The following is a 12,267-nucleotide window of genomic DNA, read 5'->3' on the forward strand; positions in this document are numbered from 1 at the left end:
GCTCGGTCGTGTGTGGACTAGCGTAGTGTGCAATTGGCAGAAAGATAATGTTACTTACAACAGAGGAGAAGGTGTTTATTGACGAGCACAATTTCCGCTCATACGGTGTGGATCAGCATCTCACTGGAGGAGATGAGCACTCACGTCTACTGTATTGCTCTGGAGCTATGGCATATGAACATGATGTCTTCATCAGGAACATATGGTTTAGTGATGAAAGCCCTGTGTACCTTAATCGCTACATCGATCGACAGTTGATTATTGATCAATTCTTGCATCATTTGCGTGGTTTTTGCCGCACCAAAAATCTGTCGTTACAATAACAATGGATGCAGAAAGAAGGGCCTACCGCCCACATTGCAACTGAGTCACTTGTCCTTCTGCCCACGAGAGTTTGGACATCCCTTGATTTCCCTTGTCCCGAGAGATTGATGCTGATCCATACCGTATGAGCAGAAATAGTGCTCGTGAATGAACACCTTCTCCTCTGTTGTAAGTAACATTATCTTTGCGTCAATTGCAAACTACGCTAGTCCACACAAGACTGAGCACACGTTTGGCGCTCACAGCTCATACCGCGTTGCATCTGTGTGTCATTCATACGCGAATTTCAGTACTGTTTGTTTTGTCGCATACTGTACATTTGAAAGCTACACTCTTAAGCTATTTTTATCGCTATTCAAATTACTACACTTATACTGTGGCACAAGTTTTTCAATATCGTCGTGATAGAAAACTGCCGCCTGCGATTTCAACCACTGGCTTACACCGGCATCAGTATCAAAGAGTTGTGTAGTGAGCCATATCTTCATCATGCAACGACGATTTGCACGAATTTTGTTGTCGATTTACCTCACCAGTTCATCAGACACAAGCTAGGCCTACTGCTGCGGTCCTCATCATGAACATTGGAATGACCATTTTTAATATCAATGCATTTGTCTCACTCGGCCCTTACTAATTATTCCATGTGCGTACACTTCACACAGTTGACGATAGATTTCAATTAGCTTCTGGTTTTTATGCCAACAAAAATCTAATCACTGAATGCACCTTACAAGAGGCGGGATTTTCTATTGCAGCGCACATTGTAACACGTGATAGAAAGCACAGTAAGAGCGTCAGTCCTCACTCTACCACAGCTGGATGCGTACTGAGTATGGCAACGTTCTGACACCAAAATGGCGATTCTAGCCCCGCCCACTGCCGCGAAAGGCCTAAACGTCTGGGACTTTCTGGAGAGCCCTCGTATACATTCGACTAGTTACAATAAATGGATATAATAGAAACGATATATTCTTAACATCTCATTACGTTTTCATCGTATACTTATCTTTTATAGCATTAGACGAGTAACTCAAAAATAATCAATAGGCTATTGTTTGATATATATATATATATATATATATATATATATATATATATATAAAGCGCACATGGTATTTTAGGTAATTAAAAAGATTCTTTGTGCATATAATTAGTGCTTGTTTTGTTTATTGTAGATTGTGATTCCGAATTATTCTCTGGCTGCTCCATCTTCCGTGTGCAAAGGTCAAGAGGCAATTATAGAATTAGTGACGAGTGGCAGTCAGAATCTAAAATTCAACTGGACGGTGTTGTTTAAAACAGACAAAAAGAGAATGAGTCAACGGCAGACGCTTCTTTTATGGCAACACGTACGACAAGTAGAAGCAGCTGTTAAGAAATATGGACCAACTGCTGTCAACATACCCTTAAATGCATCCATGGTAAGCATCGACATTCCTTCAGATGTTTCTTCTTCTTCTTTATCTTATTAAGAGAAAATTATTAATCGAGGCTCAGATGAATATTCTGTGCTGGGCTACTGCATTATTTCAAAAATCCTACTAGATTCAACTAAAAAGACAGTAGTAAATAAAATTGTTCGATATAGTGAATTGTAAAGTGACATTGCAAACTAATATGAACAAAAATAATGAATAACATATGTACAAAGATTTTAATATGTTTAGAAACAGAAATTCTTAATTGATTTTTATAAACAATTTGCCTGATAAAAGATTATGAGATGTTTTTTTGATTTCTCAATTATAGTATCAAGAAGTTTTCTCAAGAATATCACGACTACATTCTTAATTATATAGAACTTTAGTGTATCACATACAGAATGCAGTGGAGTAATCTTCCGGATTTTAGTTAATCATTACAATACATTTAAGAAACAGAAGACATACCATTTCAGTTATCACCATCGCATGGTCTAGAAAATATCGTACATTCACTGGTCAAACATTTAAAAAAAAATGGTGACTGTGACTGGAACGCAGTGGCAGTTTCGTACACATTTTACAGCAGTTCGAGTCGGTAGTGCTGCTAATAAGAAAACTGTACTATTATGAATTAAAAATTTCATACAAACAAGTTCAACGCTAAAACAGCAATTGTCCGGTAGACGTTCAAAGTTTGATAGACAATGGTGCAGCGCAGCGAAATTAATCTGTGACACTCTTACGAGGAATGATTCCAGGGCTCCTCTTTTCACTACATGGTCATACCACATGACCAGTTTACTTATAAGATCTATGTTTTTACTTTTATTTTTTGGGAGGAATACTTAAAAGCTACAAGCTAACCTCCCAAGTCTGTAAACATAGACCTCAGAGCTGAATGATGAAATTCGAAGTGATAAGCTAAATTCTCTACGTTCTTCTCCAAGGACCATGGTGGCTTACTGGTTGATCATTCTCTTCTGGTGCGTGGGGTTCCTGGTTTGATCCCTACTCCCATCAATTGGGCTTTGTGGTAGACGTGTTTTTGATTACCGTGTGCATGGAATTTTTTCGATGTGCTTCCCTTTCTTCCCACATTCTTCATTCCACCATTTCATTCATTCTTATCATCACCACAGCATAACCATGAAACGTAAACTGAAAAATTTCATTTGTTCATTCTTCTCCATACCAACCTTTAGATTTTTGGTCGCTTTTACCTAGTGTTAATTTTTCTGTCTCATAAAATACTCCACACCAAACTGTTATTTTTCTCCTTTTTTTTTTTTTTTTTTTTTGACTTTATTCAAAGACACCTTTTAAACCCAGTTTGTCAGTATCCAGTACTAATATCATCATACGTAACACATACTTAGCTCCATTATGAGGATTTGAAGCACGATCACCACATTCACCTGATAGAATTCCGTGGAAGATGGTAAGGAATATGCACGGCAATTTGTGGGACCTTGAAATGTTGATGTGAATTCAAGACGAGGGTGCATATGGGGAATATTTCGTCTTGATGCATATGAAACCACGTGTTAGTGGATACCCCTTTATAACTCGATAATAAAGCATTTCTGGACATTTGTTGGTCTACACATTCTTGCTCGTCTACGCCGCTCGCCGGATAATTGTTCGAAAAATTATTCGTTATCCAAGTAATTGTTCGTTATCCAAATAATTGTTCGAATCATTACTCGTTATCCAAATAATTGTTCGAATCATTATTCATTATCCAAATAATTGTTCGAATCATTATTCATTATCCAAATAATTGTTCGAATCATTATTCATTATCCAAATAATTGTTCAAATCATTATTCATTATCCAAATAATTGTTCAAATCATTATTCATTATCCAAATAATTGTTCGAATCAATATTCATTATCCAAATAATTGTTCGAATCATTATTCATTATCCAAATAATTGTTCGAATCATTATTTATTATCCAAATAATTGTTCGAATCAATATTCATTATCCAAATAATTGTTCGAATCATTATTCATTATCCAAATAATTGTTCGAATAGTGAGTTATTCAAATTTTATCAGAACTGGTGTAAACAAATACAGTTGTCAATATATTGAACTTTAAGATTTCAGAATTATTGTAAAAATATTTCTATAAAAATTAATTTATTACATAACTAATTATAAATTTTGAAACTCTGCTCCTAAAACAAAATTTGTCAATGAGAGACGTTCATTATTTTGTTTTAGTGATTCAGAAAATCTAAAGAAAGGCGAAGCAAGTGTACAGTAAAGCTTTAATCTAATAATACATATAATGTTACAATATTTACAACTCAATAACATCTATATATGTCATGTCAATTATGTGCTTTTTTTCAGCTGAGAGATGATGTGGAATATCATTTCTTGGTAACAGCTCGAAATGCCTTAGGCCTGTATGGAGAGACGAAGCGTGTTTCTATGAGATTAGTTGAAAGTGGCAATACCTCTGTGGAAGTTATTCTATTAGGAACTGACAAAACATACGTTGATTCTGAGTATATCGTTGAAGCAAAAATATCAACGTGTAGTTCAGACATTCAAATGGCCACAGAACTTAATGTAAGTAGACAATAGTTTTAATCAATAGGTGTAAACTATGAAGGAATCTTAGGAAATATTTGTGACATGTCTCTGCAATGAAGGTGAATTTAAAACTATTTTCGATTACTTATTTTTCTTCTTCTGAAAATAATAATAATAGTACCTGCATCGTAAGACAGGAGATTTGTTTATAGATTAGAGTCTACTATTTTCTAAATATACTAAAATAGTGAAATATCAAATTACGAGGGCCGTTCGGAAAGTAGCCTCCGATTGGTTAAAAAAGAAACTCCAAAATAAATAAAAAGAATTTATACACATCTGTAAAACTACTTCTTTGCTCTATTTTTCAACATACTTTCCATTAACATTCAAGGACTAATCATATCTCTACACTAGCTTAGAAATTCCATCAGCATAAAAATCTTCCATTTTTGCCTTGAGCCACAGTACTTCCTGTAGCTTAAGTTCTGTGTTACTACGTCATATAACACATTCCTAGAAATCTGTAGAAATTCATCGAAAAGCTCCGAGATTATGAAACGTCGATTTTCACGAACTTTTCCATCAATTTTCTGAACGACTTCATCAGTGACCACTGATGGCCTGCCACTCTTCTCTTCGTCATGAATATTTGTTCGTCCACTTTTAAATGAACGAACAAGTCCTTCACTCATCACACTTGGTCCATACACAGCAAACAGTTCCTGATGAATAGCTACTGCCGAATACTGTTTTGCCTAAGAAAACGTTTAACAGCTTACACTCGCACTTGGCGGGGTTTTCTATTGCAGCACACATTTTGAGACGCTACAAAAGTGGAACTAGTGATCAGACAATCTTAACTCTATCACGGCTGGATGCAGAGTGATCTACCACGCACGTCTGTGTAAACGTGGTAACGTTGCCACCACTTCTTTACGCACAGTGATCAATCGGAGCTTAGTTTCCAAACACTCCTCGTAATACTTATGAAAAAATAATTTTGAAGTAAGTTATGAAAGTAACCCTACAATAGAAGTAAAAATAAATTAAACTTTAAATTTTCTCCTCACTTGATACTTTCTCACATTAATAATTGGGCTAAATTCCGAAGAATACTTTCTCATGTTAATAAATGGTCTAATTTTCCAAGATGGTATATCAAGCTTTACAGGGTTGACATTTTTAATATAATGGAAACACAAGATATAAGAATCACAGGATATACAAAGTTAAATTTGTTTCTGTATTTTGATGAATAAATGTGAACAAAATACAAATTAATTGTGATAAGTGAATAAATGTTTATTTACACTAACTACTTAACAACTTGAAGACACTTACAACTTATTAAATTGTATTTCACTGAAATTCGGAGGACCATTACGTATGGCTCTCATGGCGCTCATTTTGTTCACACCAACACCGACACACGTTTTAAAACAAAAGACAAACGTTATGCAAGTGTAATGACATGATACCAACTCTCAACTCACCATAAAAGTCTCTACAAACTTTTTAAAGTTTATTAGTCAACAATAGAATGACTCTGATACTCATACCAAAGATACTCTGAATTTGTGTTCTTGATCCATATTTGGGGTTTGATTATTGCGATTTTTAACCAAACATTAAAGACTCTTCTCGATCTACATTTGATGTTTCGAAACATATTAGAATTTCACACTCTGGCTTACGTTAATAATAATACCTCTTTCTTTAATTTTTCCTTGTGTTTGTTTTAATTCATATGGTTTTTAAATATGGTAAATTCTATGGAAAAAAATCTGGACTCGTTTATACACCGTCGTATGTTTGTCTAGATTTTCAATCTCGGTGTTCACACAATTGTATCGAACATACATACAGGTAGTTGTCTAAATTGGAGAACAATTATCGTCCAGATTTAATAAATGTGTGACAAACTTTGACTGCAGGTAACTCTTTTTGTTTGGGACAGATTGGCTATGTTTTAGACAAATATTGTGTTTGTCCTGTGCAAAGTTAAGCAAATTTACCGTTATACGAGGGCCATTCGGAAAGTGATACTCGTTTGTGCCTCATGAAGCGCTCACAACTCGGGGACCCGCTGGCAAAGTCAGACAGCTCGGGGCAAGGTCAGACCGCGTCAGTGGCTTGTCTGCCTGCTCCGTGCGAGGTTGCGTGACGCTAGCAGTGCCTGTGTTGTGTCTGTGCTCGTTTATAATGATTAAACGAATTGAGAACCCCGACAGTTGTGAAGTGAGGGCCGTGATTAAATTTCTTAATGCACGAAACGTTCGACCTTGTGAAATTCATCGCCAATTAAAGGAGGTGTATGGAGACAAAGTGATGGACGAGTCGTCTGTTCGGCGCTGGTGTCGCAACTTCAACCTGGGAAGGGGGAATACACACGACGAGGAGCATTCAAGGAGACCATCTGTCATTACAGACGAACTGCTGAGGTCAGTAGACGAATGCGTGAGGAACGATCGGCACGTCACAATTGATGAACTCTGTGAACATTTTCCTAATGTGTCTCGAACAATTGTTCATGAAATTGTCAAAGACAATCTGCATTATTCAAAAATCTGTGCAAGGTGGGTCGAGGCGTGACTACGTATCTTAATACGCTGGCGGCGGATCACTATGACGCTGGAATACAAAAACTCGTCACACGGTATGACAAATGCCTCAATTTGCTTGGTGATTATGTGGAGAAGTAGTGTAAAGTATGCTCTTTCCAATAAAAATGAGTATATTTGTTAATATGTACTACTGTGTCTTTATTGCATAAACGGGTACCACTTTCCGGATGGCCCTCGTAGATTTCTGTTTTATTCCCAAAGAAAACATCCTACAAAATGTATATAACAACCACACTTTACTTTTCAAAAGAAGAACTGTTCCAATAAGAATTGAACTTCACAAAAGTTCTACAATACATGGATCAAAATTATCAACTGCAGCAAATATATACAAAGCGTGTTTCAAAACAACAGCGACAACATTTGGGTGTCTGACACGAAGATAAGACAAAAAGTATAGATTAACCCGGGTGCAGAAATCCGTCATTTCGGAGTTATAGGAGTTATAAAACATGAAAAGATGAATTTTAAAGGTCCATTGTTCCAATATTATGGGACCTATTATAGTCAGGTCAAGACTTCACTTAGGAATTACTATGTGCCCTATCCAAAAATTCATGTTTCAGAATCCTGCGGTACTTCCGCAACAATTTTTACAGAGGTAATTGGTGAGTACTTTAACTTGTATGCCCGTAGCCAAACTTCCTCTATAAAAATTGTTGCGTGAGTACCTGAGAATCTGAAACATGTATTTTTGGATAGGGCACATATTAGTTCCTAAGTGAAGTCTTCATCTGACTACGGTAGATCCCATAGTATTGGAGCTATGGATCTTTAAAATTCTTTTTTTTTTATGTTTTCGGCAGCCTATAACTCCGAAAGGAAGCATTTGTGCATCAAGGTTGGTCTACACTTTTTTGTATTATCTTGGTGTCAGGAATCACCTCCCAAATGTTATCGATGTTGTTTTTTTTAAACACCCTGTATAAAGTTTTGTGTTTAAGTTGGGCTATTAGATCTAAAAATTCTTAATTCATTTCTCTTTTCCAGTATACATGGACAATAAATGAAACATCGGTGAACCTAGACACAAAGAAAGGAAAGAAACTCCGTTTGGCGCCTGGCACATTAGAAGGAGGAAAAATGTATATTATCACTTGCACCATAACTTCAGAAGGAGCTAATCCTTTCCAGGCATCGGTAAGTACTCATCATTATAAATTATCATAATAACATTTAAAATACTCTTAATTATTCTTCCCTAAAAGAATAAGGGATCATATTTGTTTTACTAGTTATTAAAAAGCATTAGAAGTACCTCTCTCAATATTTATATTTAACTTTCACGAATTGTGCACTAGCAGTGAAAAATGTTTATTTGATTTTGTTCCATAAATACGTCTTAGGTCAGAGAAGAACAAAGACAACTTGAAGAGGTCAACCATTTCAAATATATGGGAAGCATTTTGACGAAAGACGCGTACTGCACAAAAGATATCAGGACAGGAATTGCCATAGCCAAAGAAGCATTCAACAAGAAAAGATCACTCTTAACTAGCGGCCTTAATATTGGACTAAGGAGGAAATTGATCAAGTGCTATATATGGAGTATTTTACGGTATGGTTCAGAGACTTGGATATCACGGAAGTTACAGAATAAATATTTCGAGAGCTTCGAAATGTGGTGTTGGAGGAAGATGGAGAAGATAAAATGGACACAGAAAGAAATATATGAAAATATTTTTAAACTGATAGGAGAGAAGAGGACGCTTTTAGCCAGCATCTTTCGTACAGTCGTTCTTTCGGAAAAAATGTTTCGGGGGGCACTGCTGGTACTATTTTATTTATTATTATATTATAGACGTATTATTTTGGTCTCGTCCGGGAGGGCACTCTCAGAGCTCCGGAGGGCAGTGCCTCTCCAAAGACGTGTCTGGAAGAAACATTGCTTTCGTATAGGAAGGCCAATTGAATTGCATACATCTTGCTAAGAAATTGTCTTTTTCATACCGCCATAGAAGGAAAGATGGAAGGAAAGCGAGGAATAGGAAGAAGTAGAACACAGCTGATCGATGATTTGAAAAATAGAAGAAAATATTAGGAGTTAAAAGAGAAAGCTGAAAATCGAGAAATATGGAAGAAACATTTCTAGTCCGAATCTGAAAATTAAGAAGAAAAAACCATCAGTTGAGGACCTGCCAAAAGGCAGAACACTTAATAATAATAATAATAATAATAATAATAATAATAATAATAATAATAATAATAATAATAATAATAATAATAATAATAATAATAATAATAATAATAATAATAATAATGATAATAATAATAATAATAAATACGTCTTTACAGGTCGGAATATAGTATATTTTTGACATAGTAGAACATAAGCAAACATTACTTTTTCCTAACTAGTGATTGTATTTTTACATAATTCGTCTAAATTAACAATTTAATATAAACCAAAGTACAGAAGCATGGGCTACAAAAATATAATCTGTTTATAAATTCAATAAAATCCACAGTACTCATTATGAACAACCATATTAAACGACTCACCATATTAATTTGAGTTTTATTCGGGCGCGTAACGTGGGGACTCGTTCCTAGGAAATGAAATCTTTAAGTTTTACGTCCCACAGCTATGCTGGTTAGGGTACAGGAGACAGTGATGATGAGGAATGAATGAAATGGTGGAATGAAGAAAGTGAGAGAAAACGGGAGAATCCCGATAAAATCTACGAACACGGTGTTTGTCCACCATAAAGCTCACTTGGTGCGAGCTGGGATCGAATCAAGAACCCCATTCACAAGAGATGAAAGCTCTACCACTGAACCACCGCGGTCCCAACTCGTTCCTAGGATTTTAGTCAATTTCTTTCTATTTCTTTTTTTGATGTTTTATTTTATTTTTTCTTGTAATTGTTACCAAATACAAACAGAATAACTTTTTGACTACGGAGGTTTACTTTTGTTTTATCTGCGAGGCTAAATTATAGCAAAATCAACAATGAACAAGAATAACAACAGAAAAAGATCTTGAACAAGGTTTGTATTTTAAGATACCATTCCAGCATTTTCTTAATGGAACTGAGCAAAAGTCCGAGGAAGATCTCAGTCAGGATGATTGTCCATGGTTTCAAAACCGAGACCTTCTGATTACGAACTAAAAATCTAATCGCTAACAAATTTATATCCGCTATTGCAAAAATATTGACTCAAACAATTTTTTCTCACATTTTATCTTTTTAGTTTAAATGTTGATATTTTATAACTTTTCGAATCTGTTTTCTTTGTTTATTTGATGAGTTTTTTTTTTACAAAGAAAAATGGAAGTGCCTTGAGTTTTATGTTATGGTGATGATATAATAACTATAAAACCTTACATTATCATCATTTCCCGTATCATATATTATAGCAACTTTTTATTATATGTTAAACTTCTATTAAGTTGTACAAACAATATTAGCATCAGAAAGCAGTGAAATTTAATATACAGGGTGTATCAAAAAGAATTTCTCAACTTTGAAAACTCATATTGATTTATTTATTTAGCTTACAGACATGGTTTTGGTGTTATTTTATAGCAAAATACATCAACATTTTTTACCTTATACCTAAAGAGGTTTAATGTTGCTTCCATTGGTGATGTGGTACAAATCCCATCTGAAGTCTCACTAGTTCTACAACGTCTTCAGACGTACGGGGACGACCTGAGATTTGTTTTGTTTTGCCGAACATCCAGTTTCAACAAAACACTTACACCACTGATAAATAATAGGCCTACTGGGAGGATCTTTACCATACTTTGTATGAAAATTACGTTGCACAGTTGTCGCAGACTTGGATTCTTTAAGCTAAAACACACAGTTAGCACGCTCGGAAGCAGTAAAGGTTGCCATCTTTGTTGCAACTGCCGCTAGCGCTTGCAGTGGCTTGTTTCTGAATTAGTGTACTACGTGAATCAAAACTTGTGTTTTGCTACAAAAATGACCACAAAAGTATGTCTGTAAGATAAATGAATAGATCCATAAGAGTTTTCAAAATTGTAAAGTTCTTTTTGATACAGAATGTATTTTCTTGACAACTTTCATAACTAATGTAAATAACTTGGTTCACAAAATAATATTTCATAAACATAAGATATTTGTATTATTCCAGGGGAAGCTAACAGTGGCGACCATAGAAAAAGGGATTTTGCCTGTGATAACACTCAGTGAATTCACTTTGGGAACTGGACAAGTACTTCAGTTAGATGCTTCTTTATCCAGAGATTTGGATAATAAGTGCGGAGATCTTAAAGTAAGTTGGTGTTACGAAACGAATGAATGGTTAAATGACTGCCCCCTCCGAATTAATAAGTCACTTTTTGTCTATATTTCTGCAATGAAGCCATAATTATGAATGAAAAGCCTAATGCCCCAGACTAAATAGAATAAAATTAGAAGCATAATAACAGTACATAGAAGGATAGAACACTTTTTGGAAAATTATACTTTCATTTCCTCAGGGTTTTGTATAAAATTCAGAAGTAAAAGCGAAACTTTAGAAGTACAGTATTCCTCACTATGAACTAGTATTCTCATTTTGAAACATAATTTTAGAATATTTCGTACCATATTGTAGAATACAGTACTGAAATGCATGTGTAGAGTATAAAAGCAATAGATTTGTGTGTGAAAATAAGTTATCAAACATGTTGAGTTTCTACATGGCTTCAACGAATATTACATGAAATATTTCCAGTTAGTATCTTGTCTTAGTTTATCCAAATTTTCATTTATTTAATCTTTCTTTCTTATCTTCCTTCTCCTTCCTCTCCCTATTTGCTTAAACATTTAACTAAAGTACATAAAGTGTACTTTACACCCCACAAAATGCATGTTATATGCTGATGATATAAATATAGTTATTACTGAACAAGACCCAAATTCAGTATCGGTAAAGGCAGAAAAGGTTATAAGCAAAATAGTTACTTGGTTGAATGCAAATAATCTTATCCTAAATACAGATAAAACAGTCGCAAAAAAACTTTCGTTTTCCAGGAAATAATCCATCCTTCCCTTCGCTAAACATTAATGGGAAACATATTGAGTATTCTAATGCAACAAAATTACTTGGTATTTACATCGATGATGATTTGTCTTGGCAAACCCATGTTAAAACATTAAACAAAAAAATGACTACTTTATGTTTTGCGCTCTTTAGGTTACGTGATACAGTTTTACGAAATAGTTTATTATCGATGTACTATGCAAAAGTTCAATCATTCCTCAGTTTTGGAATTATTTTTTGGGGATCAGCCGCATGCAGTCAGGAAACATTTCGGATACAAAAGGTAATACTACGAATAATATTCAGACTAAATAAAAGAACATCCTGTAAACAAATATTTAGG

General features: G+C 34.8%; 1 protein-coding gene across 1 annotated transcript in view; it reads left to right on the plus strand.

Annotated features, from left to right (window-relative positions):
• Window positions 1-12,267, plus strand: part of LOC145669808 (uncharacterized) — a 330,876-nt gene that overhangs the window by 251,551 nt on the left and 67,058 nt on the right. The window contains exons 23-26 of the mRNA XM_081738154.1: window positions 1,503-1,748; window positions 4,114-4,335; window positions 7,917-8,066; window positions 11,031-11,171. Of these exons, the coding sequence (XP_081594280.1) occupies window positions 1,503-1,748; window positions 4,114-4,335; window positions 7,917-8,066; window positions 11,031-11,171 (759 nt within the window). The remainder of the gene's footprint in view (window positions 1-1,502; window positions 1,749-4,113; window positions 4,336-7,916; window positions 8,067-11,030; window positions 11,172-12,267) is intronic.

The sequence above is a fragment of the Thermobia domestica genome, chromosome 2 (assembly GCF_964235325.1).
Source record: "Thermobia domestica chromosome 2, izTheDome1.hap1.1, whole genome shotgun sequence".
Classification (NCBI taxonomy): domain Eukaryota; kingdom Metazoa; phylum Arthropoda; class Insecta; order Zygentoma; family Lepismatidae; genus Thermobia; species Thermobia domestica.